Raw genomic sequence first — 19,789 nt, 5'->3', positions numbered from 1 at the left:
TATTTCTTTACCCAAAAGAAAAAAAACACGTGAGAAATGGATTTAACTAAAATGAATCTAACGGTTGAGATTTAATAGTAAATAAAAATAGAAATAAAAGGGCAAATTGTAAATGCCGGCTGCCAGCAATTTTTTATTTTCTTCAAATCCCTTTATAATTTTCTCCTACTCAATTTCTTTGCTCGTCACCAATTTCCTGGGCATCTCTCGCAAATCCCTAATTTCTCTGTTCTATTTCTTTACTAATCTCATAAAATTAAAGCCACCATCTCACTCACATCAAACAGCCAATCCAGTCCATCAACTCCGGTATCTTGTTTGTGCACGAGAGAGAGAGAGCGGCAGAGCTGCTGCTTTTCCGATTGGCAACTATTGCTCCTCCTGCACTCTCGTCTTCACTATCAGTTGTTGAGCCACGATTGCCATAGTCATCACCGGAACCATTGCCGTGAAAGCCAAGCTGCGAGCGAAACTCCTCAAAACAACTGGAGGGTTTTATTTTTATCTTTTGTTGTTTTTGTCAACAAATTCTCCTGAGCTTTTGTTTTTATTTTGGAGCGTTATTATCTCAAGGGTAATAGTACTTTTTATTTTTTTTTCTCTCTCTCAAGGTGTCATTTGCTTGTTTTGAGCTCTATTGTTCTATGTTTGGATTTACTGGGGACACTCTCTAAAATTACATTGCATTATTCCTCTTTTAAATTTTCAGAAGCAAACTTCCACTATCGTACAATTTCCTTAATTACATGGTTCGAAGCATGGAAGATGAAGTTCATGGCTTCCTGAGATTAGGTATGTGTTCGTTTAAACTGTAACGCAATTTTGGATGTTACTACCTTGATTATAAAAGATTTTAACCTTTATTGTGGCTGTGGAAAATTTACATACACTTGAGTTAAAGAGATTGTAAAATAATATGTCTGTAAATGTTCAAATTAGAGTGGACCAATTTTTTTTTTCACATTAGATTTGAAATTCTGTATATAGATTCTTTTAAAGAATCGGAAGAAGTAAAATAAGTTTAAGCTAAATTGTGTTCAATATTTGCAGCTATCCACTTTGAGGTTATGCTAGTATTACGCATCTTCGTGAATTTTCATGGCAAATCGTTTTTTATTCATAATGCAAATGCATATATTTTTATATTATTCTTTGGAGCCTTATTCCATTGGTTTTTCTATATATATATTTTTTTTGGGTGATTTGAGACTTATTTTTGTTAGCTAAGTCAATTGTTAGGTTTCAAAACTAACGGGCCTTTGATCCAATAGGAGAATTCTTGTATTTACAATGGTGAGAGTAGGGGTTCGAGCCTTTATAGGAGCTTTATGGAGGTTAGTTTTAATACTTCCTCAATTATCAGTTAATTGAGTGGAGACAATCTCTTCCTTACAAAATGTGAGTGAAGTAGACACCCTTCGAATATTAAAAAAAAAGATAAATAAATTAAAATGAAAGAAAATATAATCTTATGAAAATGAAAGGAAATAAATAAAAGTTAATATTACAAAAGAAATTCTTTTCATTTTATATATGATGTCTCACATTTAACATAAAAATTTTCATGTATATTGTTACTTGTGTCAAGTTTATTATTTAAAATATAGTAATTTTCTGGTCCGGGATCATAAAGTGCAGGAAACGTCCAGGACAACTTTAAAACCCCGCGGTTTAAAACTTAAAGCGCTTAAACCGCACGGTTTATGCGTTTTCCCGGACGTTCCCGCACTTTAAAATTTTAGATTGTAACATTTCTTTTCTAAATATTCCTAAAAATTTATTTTCCTACTTGTTTCATGTTTGACATTTATATTGCATGTTTAATAACGTCTTTCACATGTATTACTTGTTTTGTTACATGCCTCATGTTTAACTTCAATCGTTGCATGTTTAACTTCAATCGTGTCATGTTCATGTTATTTTTTAATATGTGAACTTCATGTTTCGTGTTTACATTTCGTGTTGCATGTTTGACTTCAATTATTGCATGTTTTAAATAGAGCCAAAAAATAAGGATTTTCCAGTCCGTTTCATGTTTGACATTCATGTTGCATGTTTAGCATCACCTATTACATGTATCACACGTTCTTTTGCATGTTTACGTCGAACTCATGTTTAATTTCAATCGTTGTGTCTAAGTTCAATCTTTTCATGTCTGATATTTTTCTTTTACATGTAAATTTCATATTTCATATTTACATCACATGTTGTATTTTTGAAATGTGGTGTTGTATATCATAAAAAAATGGCAATAAAAAGGTTTTAATCCTATTCGTTTCATGTTTAGTGTTTATGATTCATGTACAACATTGTCTGTCACATACATGAAATGCTGCCATGTTGCAAGTTTACATCACACTCATATTTAATTGTTGTTTTGTGTTGTGTATCAATCATAAACGCCACATATAAGAATTAAAAACCTTTTGACGCTATTTTTTTTTGACATGCAACACCACATTTCAAAGATACAGCATGTGATGTAAATATGAAATATGAAATTTACATTTAAAAAATTAACATGAGACATGAAGTTAGACAGACAAGGGTTGGAGTTAAAAATGCAACGATTGAAGTTAAACATGAGTTCGATGTAAACATGCAATAGAACATGTGATATATGTGATAGATGATGTTAAACATGCAACATAAATGTTAAACATGAAAGGGGATGGAAAATCCTCATTTTTTATCTTTATTTAAAACATGTAATAATTGAAGGCAAACATGCAATATGTGACGTAAACATGAAATATGAAGTTTACATATAAAAAAATAATATGAACACGGCACGATTGAAGTTAAACATGAGTTTGATGTAAACATGTAACAAAACAAGTGATACATGTGGAAGACGTTATTAAACATGCAACATAAACGTCAAACATGAAACGGTTAAGAAAAGAAATTTTTAGGGATATTTAGAATAATAAACTTGAGACAAGTAACAACATACATGAAAATTTTTATGTTAAATATGAGACATCATATGAAAATAAAAATAATTTTTTTTGTTATATAAATATTTTATTTGTTTCTCTTTATTTTCATAAGATCATATTTTTCTTTGTTTTTAATTAATTAATTAATTTTTGTTACTATTAATTATATTTTTTCACAATTTTTTAGTTAATATATTATTTTATTTTAATATTTAATATTTTTTTTTTAAAAAGGCAACCGGTTAAATTAAAAAAGGGTTGCACCAATCTTTGGCTGCAATTGTGTGTACTTTTATGCAACCAAAGACAGCCTGCACCCTCGTTTTGTGTACTTTTATGCATAACATTTTTGACGTATAACAAAAATTATTATTATCAATTACTTTAATTTTAAAAGAAAATTTAAATCATATATCTAAACATACACACGTGACGATGTCTTAGGCTATTCGGAAGGCCTAGTTTGGAGAGGCCGAAAGCATTCTAATTAATTAAGTGGACAAAATTAACTGAAGAGTTATCACAAGCATAGCGCTTACAAGTCTCAAATGGAAGCGGAGTAATCCTGAGAGCACCACCAGCACTCGAGCGGTTTGGTATTTTTGTTTTTAATTTTTTTTTTGTTAATAAGCTTTTGAGGTTAATATTTATTAGAGGTCAATTTGTATAATTTTATTAGTAATTAGAGTTAACGACGAGTATTTTAGTTGTGGGCAAATTGGACTGCGACTCGGAGAGAGAGTGTCTACAATCAAAATTTAAATTTGATTAGAAATGGGTGAAAATGGTTGAATTTTTCAATTATATGGACACTTTTGGCCCTCTAATCTGTGAAATTAATTTTTTTTTTTTTTTGGGGACGATAATTAAGGCGGTGGATTGTTTAGTTATTCTGATACTTTGCAAATTCGCAGATTGCTTATTGCGCATTGAAAGGGCGGGTAATCTTTAACTGTAAACACTTAATGGTGGATTTGTAGCACATTAAATTGTTGGTCCTTTGAAGAATGAGATGGTTTACTGGTTGTTTTCGGGTAGAGCTGTATACTCTGCATTTTTAAGTGAATGCCGAAAAGGGTTTAGTTACCAGCAGAATTTCGGTCTGGTGAATGTTAAGTTGAAATGGGCTAAAGATAAGTCTCTGGATGCTGTTGTGGCTGCTGAGAAGGATCTTAGAGCGGCCTGCTTCCTTGTTTCTATCATTTCCTCTGCTTCGCATTGTTTTGTTCCTATTTACCACCTTTGCAGGCATCGAGGGCAACTCGGTCTACCACAAAATCTTAAGCTCTCCACGTTTATAAGGAGATACCCGAATATTTTTTGTGAGTCTCATGTTCTGGACAGTGGAGGCACTCGCGTTCCCTGCTTTGGTTTGACTCCTGAAGCTGCCGATGTTCATCATGAAGGGCTTAATATTCTTCAGCAGAACCAGAAAGACATTCTTGATAGGCTATGTAAACTTCTTATGCTCACTAGGGACAGAATGCTTCCTTTACAAACCATTGACCAGCTGAAATGGGATATGGGATTACCTTATGATTACCGTGATTACTTAATTACACGTCACCCTGAATTATTTTCTTTGGTCCGCCTCCCGGATGATCGTGTTGGCTTGAAACTGTTATCATGGGATGATGACCTTGCTGTCTCCCAATTGCAAAAAAATGCTGTTTTACAGCAGAAGGAAGAAGATTTAAGAAGTAATAGTTTGGCCTTCCCAATTAGATTTACAAGGGGTTTTGGGCTGAAAAGGAAGTGCATGGAGTGGTTAAAAGAGTGGCAGAGTCTGCCATATACTTCACCTTACACTGATGCCTCTCATTTGGATCCTCGTACTGATGTTTCTGAAAAGAGGATTGTTGGCATCTTTCATGAGCTTCTTCATCTCACCATACGAAAAAAAACAGAGCGTAAGAATGTGAGTAATCTCCGCATACCGTTGTCTCTGCCTCAAAAGTTTACCAAAGTGTTTGAACGGCATCCTGGAATTTTTTACATCTCTATGAAGCTTAACACTCAGACTATTGTTCTTAGGGAAGCCTACGATCAACAGCAACTTTTGGTAAAGAACCCCCTTGTTGATGCCCGAGAAAGATTTGCAAGCATGATGAGGGAAGGGTTCCTGGACAGGAGTAGAGGGTTATACAATAAAACTACGAGTGCTGGCGTGAAGAAGGACCCGTTGAATGTTACATGTAGCAATCAGCTCAGTGGCACTGGATTTAGTTACGAAGACGAGTCAGATTGTAATTTGTTTTCTGAATATTATTCGGACGAACTTATGCCTGATCCTTCCTAGATTCTGCCAGTTGAATGTCTTCAGATTTCCTGTTCATTGTATTAAACTGTCTGCTAGCAAGGTTTAGCTAACTGTAGGTGGAAAATAATTATATGGATTCAGCGTTATTTAGATACTCTGACACGAAAATGTCGACTTTCCTGGTCACTTGGAAATAAGCGTGGCGACTGCAGTTTTGTGAAGATGAGGCACACCTCGTGGGCCTTGGCCTGATAACAGATGTACTGAAAAAAAAAAAAAATAAATAAAAAGTAAAGAGGCATTCCCCTGAAACTCATGCGAATCCTGTGAACTTTTTATCCAGGATTGTAATTTGGGAGGCTTTTAAAGGGGCCAATTATTACATGGGGGTGCTCGTTAGCATGTGTTTAACCATATTAATTTGACTCATAGAACTATAGAGGTGCCTCGTTTTGACTAAAAACTCTTAGCTGTGTATGTTTTTTTTGTTTTTTATTTAGTTTTGAGTAAGGAGGGCAGGGATTGAACTTGACGGAGGAACCTTTTCCTATTAAAATTTAATCTTAACACCTTTTACTTATGGTTGCACCTTGATTTCTGCCTATTATTATTCATGACTTGCATTTTACACCAAAAGATGCCAAGCCTTTGCATATGTTAATTTTTTTTGCCACAATCCGGCACCTTATCTGATGCATATTTATTGGACTCTAAGAACAGAATATGGTTTTTAGAGGTAATCTTGGTTATCATCCATTATAGCCTGTTCAATTTTTGCGAGTAGGACTTCTTGTCCACACATTAAATCGTCACTGACATAGTTTCTGCTTAGATATGGCTTATTTATACGTATGAGCCATAGGAAACCGCTGCAATGCTTAAGGTACTCTTGACTCTCAAAAATTTTGCTTTGCATTCTCTGTAACCGAAGTAATATTTGAGGACTCTTGTAAATGGAATATATTTTCTAATGATGAGGAGAGAATACTTTGTGAGTATAAACCAGTTATGCTTTGCGTTGCGGCTTGCAAAATGGCTGGCATTTTGGGATCTATAAACCAATATATTCAGGCTTGCAAGCCATTGGAGGCACTCTTGAGTGCAAAGATGTCATAAAGAACGAGATGAATGTTTATTCTCTGTGAAATATAGTTTTGCTTTTTGCTCTGTTCTTCAAACCGATTTTTCTGTGCAACTACTACAAAAGCTTCTGGCCAAACTAGCTTTTTCCATTTGTGAAGAAACTCTATTACATTGGAAACAGGAGAAGACAGTACAAGACTCAAGCAGAAAGATATAAAATGTTTTCCTAAAACATTATGACAGACATGAACGAGGAAACGATTAAACAAATTTACCTAATTCTGAGATCATATGGCTAATTACATTATAAACATTCCTTCCATATCTCATTATCTGCAGAGCAGCAAGACGAGGTTGATCACTAGTGTATCATGAAGATCAGGTCTATTCACCTTCGCTCGAATTGTCTATTTCAGTGCTGTTTAAATCACATAGTTCCCATATCTGTCATTGGAAAGTAGCAGGATATTGTAACAGCTCAAAAAATCTTTAACAATATATTGCACTATGTTCTGAAACTTGAAGCATCTTTGAAGTACAAAACTGCCTCATTTTATCAAGGAGAGATAAATACAGTGGCCTGTAAGTGCAAAGCTGATTGTTTCGATCACTTCTGGGTTCTCGAGGGATAAGACATGCTGCACGACATAGTTCCGGAAGGGATCTCCGGAAAGGGTTGCTGCATTGATCGAAATTAAATGCAAAATTTGTCTTCTGATGAGGCTGGAGAACCATGTAAGATAACAAGGGTGACAAAACCAAATTTCAAGTATGAAGGATGGGGTCTAGACGTGTGACATGGGCATGCAGGGCGTGAAAGTCATACATGCAAGGGAGTAGGAACCGAAGCAATATTCATAGTTATCGACTTAAAGTAGACGTTGGAGTATTCATAGCTTGTTTAGTTGTTGCATTTAAATTATCTTGTGCTACTTGTTTTGCTGAATGAGTTAATAGCTAGGTAGTTGCATTTATTTTGTATTCTGCTATTTGCTTAGTGGACGTATTATAAGCCTCTATTTTCGGCTGTATATCATAGTAGTGGGCTGTAATTAAATGTATAAATACGCTCTCGAGTTCAATAATAAGCAGTCAGTAAATTATCTAAAATTATCTTGTGGTTTATTCTCACCCAAAGAGAATTATACGCATTGATTAAGTGTAGTTCTGACTGGGACCTATCAATTGGTATCAGAGCCGCATTATCTTGTTCAAAAACTTTATTGTTCTCATGGCAACTAACAAAGAAAGGATTGAAAATTTAGAAGCGAGGCTTGATGGACTTCAAGATGGATTGCAACAAATGGAGATTGGCATTAATGACAAACTGCATCAGCTTAAGGAGACCATCAATCGTATGTCCGAGGCTTTCTTTTCAAACAAGGAAGGGTCCAGCCATAACGTCAATAATCACCCTAGCCATTCTTACAAGGAGCATACCAAGGAGGAAGCTAGTGGAAGCCGAATGATTTTCTCCTCAAAAATGGCTAAGCTTGAATTTCCAAGGTACGCTGGAGATGATCCTAGGGAGTGGTTTAGCAAAGTTTCCCAATTCTTTGAATACCAGGGAACAACGGAGACACAAAAGGTTGCATTGGCATCATTCCATCTTGAGGGTGAAGCCAACCAATGGTGGCAGTGGCTGCACAAAGCTTATAAGGAGGAGGGAAGAACGGTTACATGGACAAATTTTGAAGAAGAATTATGGGCACGTTTCGGACCTACCGAGTGCGAAGATTTTGATGAAGCTCTATCCAAGGTGCGGCAAGTGGGCACCTTACGTGATTATGAACGAGAGTTTAAAAGATTGGGCAATCGAGTTCATAGGTGGACGCAAAAAGCTTTAGTTGGAACTTTTATGGGAGGTCTTAAGCCTGAGATATATGATGGCATCAGGATGTTCAAGCCAAAGACTTTGAAGGAAGCTATCAGTTTGGCGCATATGCAAGCAGACCAAGTCCAACACAAGTTTTCCCAGCCATTCCCAGTTAGCGGAACATCAACATCTAATGTCAAACGCTTGACGTGGGACGAGATGCAGAGACGTGGTGCCCAAGGGCTTTGTTTTAACTGTCCTGAGAAGTTTACTGTAGGTCACAAATGTATGGGCCCTCAAATATTGTTGCTTGAAGGAAGTACTGATGCGAGAGATATTATGTATGAAGAAACTGAAATTACTGCGGAGGTTACCCCAACAGACTGTGCCAAACCAAAAAATTCATTTCATTCCTTATCGAATCATAAAGGAAACAATGAATCTATTTAAAAATATGGACCTTGAGGACAAGAGTCCACTTTGAGGGGAGGGTATTGATGAGGCTGGAGAACCATGTAAGATAACAAGGGTGACAAAACCAAATTTCAAGTATGAAGGATGGGGTCTAAACGTGTGACATGGGCATGCAGGGCGTGAAAGTCATACATGCAAGGGAGTAGGAACCGAAGCAATATTCATAGTTATCGACTTAAAATAGACGTTGGAGTATTCATAGCTTGTTTAGTTGTTGCATTTAAATTATCTTGTGCTACTTGTTTTGCTGAACGGGTTAATAGCTAGGTAGTTGCATTTATTTTGTATTCTGCTATTTGCTTAGTGGACGTATTATAAGCCTCTATTTTCGGCTGTATATCATAGTAGTGGGCTGTGATTAAATGTATAAATACGCTCTTGAGTTCAATAATAATCAGTCAGCAAATTATCTAAAATTATCTTGTGGTTTATTCTCACCGAAAGAGAATCATACGCATTGAATTAGTGTAGTTCTGACTGGGACCTATCATCTTCTCTGCGAACCTTTTCATCTCCATATTGTAACATTCTTGCTAATGGCATGCCAGAAAGAGGCATGGTCTGACGCTGCTTGATATATTAAATCATAACTTCTTCTTGTAAAGAGGATGTAAGCACTGCAATATGATGGACGACCCAAATGTAATCATCATTAGGAATTTGAATAATTTGTTCAAAGTTGCCATTACATATCAAACCAGCAACAAATTTGCAAGCACTTTGATTAGCTTGTTGATCAAGGATAAGCCATGTTTATCGGTTGATATCCGGAGAAACAACTGTTCGTGTGTTATCTTCAGTGAAACTTCTCTCAGCTGATAGTCAAAAAGACCATATTGGTGATTCATCAGCTCTGAATTAAACTCTGACCGTCTCAAATAAGTTTTGCGTAATCCTGAAGTCCCTGGAAGATGACTTGTCCTGCATGTAATCTAAGCCCCGTTGATGTTGAGCCAACAAAAGAATACTAGGATTAGATATTAATTCAAAAGCACTGAAATTTGCAGTGTCAGTCGAGCTGCTATGAACAGCCCACATACTTTGTGAATATAATGGCATTGAAGCTGGCGTTGAACCCGCTTCTTGGGATTTTTGCTTGGAAGAAGAAGAAGAAGAATCAGCTGTTAGAGAATAATAAGAATATTGAGGCAAAGAACAAAGAAAGTTTCTTAGGATTTGAGACGTGTTTGCACACTTTCCTTTAAGGTTTTATTTGCCCTCACCAATCTTGGTTTGCTATAGAGTTTTTCTTGGCAAATTACCCCCAAGATATATCAAATCCTGAATACAATCTCTAGCAAAAAAGATTGTATTTCCAGAACATATATAAAACCTGCAAAATCTGATATTCAATCTAATTGTGTGTCTTTTTTTAATGAAGAAGATGTTTATTTGATAGAATACAACCATTAGAAATGGTACTTCTTCGAAGACACTCTTTTGGTTTGAATTTGCATCGATTGACAATTGAAATTTTCATTCTTGCTAACCGTTTTTCCAATTGACGCCTTTCTGGAAATAAACGGTTAGCCATTTTCTCAATAAACGGTGAGCCGTTTTATTCCAGAATGTCAAATACGTTGCTCTCTGTAAATAAACGGTTAACCGTTTGCTCAATAACGGTGAGCCGTTTTATTCCAGAATGTCAAATACGTTGCTCTCTGTAAATAAACGGTTAGCCGTTTTCTCAATAACGGTGAGCCATTTTCTCTAGAACATAAAACATACTCTCTGGAGTTAAACGGTTAGCCGTTGTCTCAATAACGGTGAGCCGTTTTATCCAGAACAGCAAACATGCTCTCTGGACTTAAACGGTTAGCCGTTTGCTCAAGAAACGGTAAACCGTTTTCGTCCAGATTATCAAACCAAAAAACTTGAAAAATGTTACAATCTCTCTTACAATCCCCACTAGCTTGTAATATTTTTCAGATTTATTAATGATAAACTTATACATACAAAAAAATATCTTTCGATTTTAACCTTTAATTAGTGAGTGTATTTCAAAGCATTTACAGGACAATAGTGTGCTAAGCATTAAACTTTGTCTCTTAAGTAAATACCGGAGATACATCACATATAAGCTATCCCAGATTTCAAAGTTGTGTTCCAATAGTTAGCACTATTCCGGCCTTGTGCTCTATCTTAGATTCATGAACATTTACAAGATTAAACCATGACCTTGTTAGAAACGGCACCATTTCTTATGTTCACTTAGGTGAAGTTTCAAATCATGTCTTTAGCTACTATAAGACTTGAACTTCATTAAGAGTAAATACTCAACCTTAATCTCGTAGCTATTTGCACCGAAACTCTCGAATGAGATTATTTATTATTCGATGTCAAACCAGTCACATAACAACAACTTGTTATTACCCATTTAACTATGGAGTAGCGGTACAACTACTACATAGTTGGGTTACCATTGTTGGTGACTTTATTATGCAAAGGTTTCAATCTCATTCCAAAAGATGTATCCTTAACTAAGTCTCTTGAAAGACCTTTTGTTAAAGGATCTGCTAGGTTCTTATTAGTCCTAACATAAACAATATTAATAACACCATTTGCTATTAATTGTTTCACATATTCATGTCTCAAGCTAATATGTCTAGACTTTCCATTATACACTTTATTATAAGCTCTAGACAATGTAGCTTCACTGTCGCAGTACAAAGAAATAGATGGCATCGGTTGTGGCCACAACATTATATCAAACAACAAATTTCTCAGCCATTCTGCTTCTTTGCCTGCAGCTGCAAGTGTTATACACTCACTTTCCATTGTTGAATGAGTTATGCACGTTTGTTTCTTTGAAGCCCAAGAAGCCACTCCTCCAGCAATTGTAAAAATCCAACCAAAAGTGGATTTATTGTCTCTTGTATTGGTTACCCAATTAGCATCTGAATATCCTTCCAGTACTTCAGGATAATCATTATAAAACAAACCCAAATTAATGGTCCTTTTAAGATAACCAAGTATCCTACCAATTGCTTTCCAGTGTTCAACACTAGGGTTACTCGTGAATCTTGACATTTTACAAACTGCAAATACTATATCAGGCCTCGTACAATGCATAGCATACATCAAGCTACCTATAGCATTAGCATATTCTAATTGTGCTACTACTCGACCTGCATTTTCTAGTAATTTAATATTAGAATCATATGGGGTATTAGCTTCTTTAAATTTCAAATAATTGAATTTAAGAAGCACTTTCTCTATATAATGAGATTGACACAACGAGTAACCCCCACTATGTTTATTCACTTTGACACCTAAGATAGTATCTACTTCACCAAGATCTTTCATCTTAAATTGTAAAGTTAAATAAATATTTCTTTGTATCATCTACTCCTCGCATATTTGTTCCAAAGATAAGCAAGTCATCAACATACAAGCATATAATCACGCCAAAATCATTCGTAAATTTAAAATATATACATTTATCAGCATTATTATGCTTAAAACCATGAGATAAAATTACCGAATCAAACTTCTCATGCCATTGTTTTAGTGCTTGTTTTAAACCATAAAGAGATTTGACTAACTTGCATACCTTTTTCTCATTTCTTGGCAAAACAAATCCCTCAGGTTGTTCCATATAGATTTCTTCATCAAGATCACCATTAAGAAAAGCTGTTTTAACATCCATTTGATGCACATACAAATTTTTCAATGAAGCAATTGCAAATAGCACTCTTATAGAAGTTAACCTAGCTACCAGAGCATATGTATCGAAATAATCAATACCATTTCGTTGCTTAAACCCTTTGGCTACTAATCTAGCCTTAAAAGTTTGCAAAGAACCATCACTATTGTACTTTCTTCTAAATACCCATTTGCTGCTAATTGGTTTAGATCCTGGAGGAAAATCAACCAAGACCCATGTTTGATTCGACATAATTGAATCCATTTCATCATTTACCGCCTCTCTCCAAAAAGAAGCATCTCTAGAAGACATAGCTTCGCTAAATGTCTTTGGATCTTTTTTCAATATTGAACAACAATGGTACTTTGTTAAGTACATTCTTTCTATCCCCTTCAACCAAGAAGAGTAGTGCTTGTGATGAAATAAAATCCGGAGCTAAACTCTTTTCTTTCTTTTTACGTTGACTCCTCCTTGGTTCGAAAGATATCATAGACTTTTTCCTTTTATTATTGTTAGTGAAGGTAACAGGAGTATTAACACATGGTTGATCAATGATTGATTCTAATTCAATATTAGAATCAAGTTGAAATTTATTCTCAATAAACTCAACATCTCTAGATTCCACAATCACATTGGAATCTAAATCTAACAACCTATACGCCTTGGAATTTTCAGCATATCCTACAAAAACACTCTTTATACCTCTAGCACCTAACTTTGATGATTTAGGATCATGTATTTTATAAAAAGCTAAACAACCCCAGACCCTTAAATACATCAAGTTTGGTTTTCTTCCTTTCCAAATTTCATAAGGAGATATATGTGTTTTCAAAGATGTAATTCTGTTATGAATATGACATGCAGTGAGTAATGCTTCCCCCCATAAATTATTTGGCAGTTTTGCATTAAGGATCATGGAATTTATTATATCAGTGAAGATCTTATTCTTCATTTCAGCCAAACCATTTTGTTGAGGAGTAAATGGAGCTGATCTTTGGTGAATAATTCCAACTTCTTCACAATAATTATTAAATTCAATTGAGAAATATTCACCACCTCTATCACTACGAACCATTTTGATTTTCTTATCTTTTTGGTTTTCAACTTCAGCTTTGAAAATTTTAAATTTATCAAAAGCTTCATTTTTTGTTCTAAGTATCACATAAGTGTATCTAGAACAATCATCAATAAAAGTGATAAAGTACCTCTTACCTCCTCTTGTTAAAATGCCATTATACTCACAAATATCTGTATGTATTAAATGTATTATTTGAGTATTTCGTTCGGCTTTAGGAAGAGGTTTCTTAGTTAATTTAGCTTGGATGCAGATTTCACACTTATGACCTTTAACATCATTGCAATTAATGAAACCATGCTTAGACATGTATTTCAAAGATCTAAAATTCAAATGTGCTAATCTAGCATGCCAAACATCACAAGACTCAACAATATAAGCTAAGTTGATATTATTATTATTAATGTTGAGTTTGTACATTCCATCACAAGAATACCCTTTCCCAACAAATAATCCATTCTTTGAGATAATACAAGTATTACCCTCAAGCACAATCTTAAGCCCATACTTACACATACAACTAGCAGAAATAAGATTTTTCCTAACGGAGGGTACATGAAAGACATTATACAATGTGACTTTCTTTCCAGAAGTGAAGTTGATCTCAACTACTCATTTCCCTGCTACTATGGCTGCATTATTATTCCCCATGAGAACTATTTGTCTTTCCGTTTCTTCTTTGTATGATAAGAAAAATTTCTTATCATTACAAACATGAATTGTTGCACCCGAATCGAGCCACCAATCATAGGACTTAGTTTTAGCCATATTGGTTTTGGTAATCATGCCAATTTGCATTTCAGAAACCATAGCACAAATCTCTTCAGATTTGTTTTCAATAACATTAGCTTTATGGGAATTCACTTCTTCCTTTTTCTTCTTAAATCTGCAATCACTTTGGCGATGACCTTTCTTACCACAAAAGAAACAATTTCCAGAAAACTTTTGTGTGCTGGACTTCTTGAATTTCTTGTCATTCTTGACTTTAAAATTCTTTGAGAATTTACTAGCTTCAACAACATTAACTTTAGTAGAATCATGCTTATCCTTGGATTCGCGAGACCTAGTCTCTTCTTCATTATCAAGTGTTTTTGCAATTCTTCTAAAGTTATGTTCTCTTTACTATGAAGGAGTTTCTTTTTATAATCATTCCAACTTTGTGGCAATTTAGCAATAATAGCCCCAACTTGAAATGATTCAGAAATTTCAACTTTTAACTCTCGAAGCTTAGCAACAATAATTTGTAACTCATATATTTGATCAAGAATGGATTTTGTGTCAACCATAATAAATTCAAAATATTTAGATACAAGGAATTTGTCAGTACCTTCTTTCTCCGTTTTGTATTTGTACTCAAGAGCATTCTAAATTTCCACCGGAGAAGTCATAGAATTGTAGAGATCATATAACCTGTCAGAAAGCGTATTGAGTATGTGACCCTGACACATCAATTCATCATCCTCACGACGTTTCCTTTCAGCCTTAACAACTTCGGTATCATCTTCTCTTGGTTCTGGAAATGGTTCCAATTTCGGATCAAGAACATATGCCACTTTAAGAATAGTAAGGAGAAAGAACAATTTTCCCTTCTAACGAGTGAAATTAGTTCCATCAAAACGATCGAGATGGACACTATGATTAAGAAATGACGTTAAACTCTTCTCAGCCTCCATTTAGAAAATAAAACCTTAAAGATTGTTAGAGAATAATAAGAATATGGAGGCAAAGAACAAAGAAAGTTTCTTAGGATTTGAGACGTGTTTGCACACTTTCCTTTAAGGTTTTATTTGCCCTCACCAATCTTGATTTGCTATAGAGTTTTTCTTGGCGAATTACCCCCAAGATATATCAAATCCTGAATACAAACTCTAGCAAAAAAGATTGTATTTCCAGAACATATATGAAACCTGCAAAATCTGATAATCAATCTAATTGTGTGTCTTTTTTTAATGAAGAAGAGGTTTATTTGATAGAATACAACCATTAGAAATGGTACTTCTTCGAAGACACTCTTTTGGTTTGAATTTGCATCGATTGACAATTGAAATTTTCATTCTTGCTAACCGTTTTTTCAATTGACGCCTTTTTGGAAATAAACGGTTAGCCGTTTTCTTAATAAACGGTGAGCCGTTTTATTCCAGAATGTCAAATACGTTGCTCCCTGTAAATAAACGGTGAGCCATTTTCTCAATAACGGTGAGCCGTTTTCTCTAGAACATAAAACATGCTCTCTGGAGTTAAACGGTTAGCCGTTGTCTCAATAACGATGAGCCGTTTTATCCTTAACAGCAAACATGCTCTCTGGACTTAAAGAGTTAGCCGTTTGCTCAAGAAACGGAAAACCGTTTTCGTCCAGATTATCAAACCATAAAACTTGAAAAATGTTACAATCTCTCTTACATCAGCAACGAAAAGCATCATTCAACATGAGGTTTTCGAAACAATGCAACAGATTTTGAACAACATAATTCACCTTTCCTTCTCCATATCAAAAATTTTATGCAGCATAGGGATTTATGTTTGTCCTATCTTCATATACTTTTAATGCTTACACTAAAAGCTTCTGTTTCTACCAGGAATCCTAGCTACATTAGAAGAATTCCAACGGCCGTATTGCAGGATTATAAAAAATAAAAATATAACATTTTTACGACTTACCCCCTAGAGTTTCCATAATACCGCTTAATATTACCTATTGTGTACGTGAGGAGCTTAACACAATACAATACAATTATCCATTACAATCGAAAACAGTCCACTGTAATCATAACACATTAGCGAAATACACGAAAAGGTATCCATCCATGTCATGATGTAGTTCATGATATTTTATTGGTTGATTGTGAGTACAATAGATGTGGAGAAAGATTTTTCTCATTTGGGAGATGGTTCAATCAAATCCTGCTCCACGGCTTGGAATGAAAGAGGCATAGGTGAGGATACCAGGATCTTGTTCAAATTTGGGCATGTCATTAATAGGCAATCCCACCCAAGCTTCTACTCCCTTACCATCACGTGTACCTAATAGAACTGCAATATTATTGAGACTCATGGCCGTGGTAGACCATACAGGCTTTCCCCATCCAAAATCAGGTTCATAAAATGGAAGTCCAATCACACCAGTGAAACCAAACAGCCTCACACCATTATCACCCTTCATAATCTCTTCAACAGCTTCTTTATACTGATTAACAAAAACAATACCACCATCTTGATAAACTTTCCTCACAAAATCATCACTGACCATCTTTGTAAATTGATTAATGTTTCTTGCCGAAGTCTTATTTGCTGTGCATGTCACCGCATGATAGAGGTTCCCAATACAATCTTCTGGTAACGGTGGATTCATTCGATTTCGAAGATTCACAGGCACCGATGCTATACAAGTAGAACCAACATTTTCTTCTCTATCCATAGCTATCAAAGCATCCCAGATAAGCCCACTCACAGCCTCAAACCTTGTCGGGCGATATTGATTCAAACTCAAGCTTGCGTCTTTTTTAATTATTTCTCCTCTAAGAGCAGCTACCTTACCACCATCAAACACAAACCTTTTTGTCACGCATTCTGGTGCACGTTGCCATTCGTTGATCCTCCTCGCGTAACTCGAAATCTCTTGGTTTGGTGGGAAGGTATCCGTGCAGTCAACCACAGTATGCTTATAATTAATAATGGAATTATCATCACTGGAATGAAGTTTGGCCCAGTTCTGGATAAAACCGACCGATGCTGCTCCATCAGCTACAATATGCCTGAAATTAAGGCCTATTGCCACACCTCCGCAATCAAAATGATTGATTTGGACGGCCGCGTTGACATCATCAGTACTACTTAAGTACTTTTTGTTGGGATTGAATGGAAGCAATTGTTGCAGTGTGTTCATCTCCGGATTTTTAAGAACTTCGGACATGCTAATACTGCTGGGTCCTCGGGTTTCAACGAAAGGGATGCCAGAATCGTCGCAATCAACAACATAATTATCTTGGAGTAGTTTTCCTGCAAAAGGGTAGTAAAGGTTTAATGTTTTGGACAGAGAGCTTTGGAGGCGATGATAAACGTTATTCGTACTAGTGTTGGTTTCGTCATAGACTCTTGATGGGCCATTGTAAAAGAAAAGCAATGAGGTGTAAATATCTGGAGCAAGTTGATCGAGAAGGGACAGCTTGTGGGTTTTTAAGTGCAGAGGAGTTGGAGAAGATGGTTTGATAATTTTCTTGGAGATGATACGGAGCTGCATTTCGTCTGTTGGCTTTGCTCAATTTTGAAAGAATTATATTGTCTTTTACATACGTAGAGTAGAGAGAGTGCCTGATTGTTGCTCAGTCTAGATAGAAGATTAATGTGATGCAGCGGCAAATATTTATATATAAATTTATATTTTTGTATAAACTAATATCTCACGTCGTTAGTGAGAGAATTATTAAACTTGTGTATGGGTTTTGGGCTCTCCTAACTAAATAAATCAATTTACTTCATGTACTGAATTAAAAAATTAATTTTTATTTTTATTTTTTACAATTTTTAACATGCCAAAAGAATTTAGTTTTTTTACACTCTTTAAAATTTAAAAAAAAAAAGACAAAAGTAGAAGAAGAGGTAGACCAAAAAAAAAAGAAAAAAGAAAAAAAGAGAAGATTACAAAAAAAAACTTTTCAAAAAAATCAAAAGGCAAAAATATGTTCAAAATATATTAAATTATTAATTTAATTCTTATTTAGTTAAATATTATTTAAGAGATTGGCAGTAAAATTTTTAGTGTTTACGGCAGGAGAATTATATATTAAATAATGAATGTTTTATGTGAATGTTTAAAATAATTATATTATACTAGTTTGTAAGAATTTGTAAGACAGTTTTTATATATATTATAATAAAATATTTTATTAAAATAAGAGTATTCTGCCGCCAAAAAGCCTCAACCTATTATTTATTGATTGAATTTAAAACATGGCATGCTTTTAAGCGGCCCGGAGCATTTTTTGATGTTAGAAAATTGCAAACGGATTTCAACTTCAAACTCAAACCATTTTATTTTATATGAATGTTATTTAAGTAATTTAACAAAAACTGTTCTGTCATTATTTGCATTCATTCAAAAGAGAAGAATAGGAGAATAACTTCATTTAGCACGAAAACCCCACCCGTTCGATCTAATATTTAAATTTTATTATTTTTTATAATTATATTTGTCACTTATCTATTGAAATATAAATGCGATTCAAATATCGGGATCCTTGGCGTTATTAAAAATGAAAATAACAAATAGATAGAAAATGATCATGCATTGAAAACTCTTATATTTCAACAACACTGGATAGTATAAATAAATTAAGGAGCAATGTTGAGTTTTTTATAATCTTCTATCATAGGTGGATTTATAATATATCATTAATAATTAATTACATGTCATTTCTTATTGAATAACTACCAATCACAATATTATATAAAGCTCAAGATAAAGTTTAGCTCCACATTGAATATAAATTCCTATATATCTTTTTTTTTCTTTTAATTAGAAGTAGCTGATCAACAACTGTGAATCTTAGATCTAGTATAAAAATAAATGAGTCCAATTATTTTGTTATTGTTATCTAACCCATATTTATATTTTTATCTTATTTATATTTGTTACTAGTTTGACCTTCATTAATAGGATTTAATAAGATTACTAGTAAGACCTGAAAACAAAATTTTATTGCCATTATTTTCTTTATTAATAATTTATACTGACATTTGATTTCAAGTAACCAACACAATAAAAACTTATTATGAAAATAGGTTTAACCAAACATGTGTTTATTTTTTTTAATATATATTCATATATATAACATGATTTTACAATTTTTACAATTTGAATACACTTCTCAAATATTAAAAGTGTTAAATTCTAGAATGTAATGCAAATTTTTTGATCATATTCTAATTTCATAAAATAGTTTTCAAATCTTAAATCAATCAGACCCACTTTTTTTTTTTTCTTTAACTAAAAGGCCCTTTGTCAGCAAATGTATATCTTAGATTTAGTATAAAAAAGTAAATTATCATCCCACCTTTGCTTTTTCTTAAATAAAATAATGAAAAAGATTGGCGATTTGATAAACCTAAAAGATGAATCAGCGCATGCCCAATGAATTATAAAAAACAACGGCGCGCATTTCAATTTTTGTCATCAGGTCATGTGTATTAATGTATTTTGAATTGGTACATAAATTTGTCCATCACAATAAATTAAATTATGGATATTTTAATAATACAAAATTTTCATTAAAATAAAAGTGTTCAAAATAATTTTAAAATTACAAATAATTGATTGCTATGAAAGGGATTTTGGCTTGAAAATGTCCTTAATTCATAATTGAGATTAAGCTCCTCTGATCGCCAAATATATATAATTTTTAATTTCATCGAGTTTTGTAGCTGAGCTTTCATCACTTTGAAAATGAAGCTGGTCCCAAATTTTTTAAATTTATGATTGGCAAAAAATTTTATTTGG

General features: G+C 34.0%; 2 protein-coding genes across 5 annotated transcripts; one reads left to right on the top strand and one right to left on the bottom strand.

Annotated features, from left to right (window-relative positions):
- The first annotated feature begins 130 nt into the window (after positions 1-130).
- LOC102623447 (protein WHAT'S THIS FACTOR 9, mitochondrial) lies at positions 131-5,354 on the top strand. 4 transcript variants are annotated; one of them, XM_006478805.4, is made up of 4 exons: positions 131-574; positions 710-792; positions 3,387-3,533; positions 3,857-5,354. In XM_006478805.4, exon 4 carries the CDS (start codon positions 3,955-3,957, stop codon positions 5,239-5,241), a length of 1,287 nt encoding a protein of 428 aa, XP_006478868.2. In that variant the 5' UTR covers positions 131-574; positions 710-792; positions 3,387-3,533; positions 3,857-3,954; the 3' UTR covers positions 5,242-5,354. The 4 variants fall into 4 exon arrangements, with proteins under 4 accessions (XP_006478868.2, XP_006478866.2, XP_006478867.2 ...); XM_006478803.4 differs by having other exon boundaries at positions 3,387-3,538; XM_006478804.4 differs by lacking the exon at positions 3,387-3,533.
- Positions 5,355-16,186: 10,832 nt separating this feature from the next.
- On the bottom strand, positions 16,187-17,533 carry LOC112498336 (stemmadenine O-acetyltransferase-like). The gene has a single exon (XM_025099223.2). The coding sequence runs from the start codon at positions 17,531-17,533 to the stop codon at positions 16,187-16,189; it is 1,347 nt and encodes a 448-aa protein (XP_024954991.2).
- Positions 17,534-19,789: the final 2,256 nt, after the last annotated feature.

This window comes from Citrus sinensis, chromosome 3, assembly GCF_022201045.2.
Source record: "Citrus sinensis cultivar Valencia sweet orange chromosome 3, DVS_A1.0, whole genome shotgun sequence".
Lineage (NCBI taxonomy): Eukaryota > Viridiplantae > Streptophyta > Magnoliopsida > Sapindales > Rutaceae > Citrus > Citrus sinensis.
Note: the sequence above shows the minus strand (reverse complement) of the source record. Positions and strands in the feature narration are given on the sequence as shown.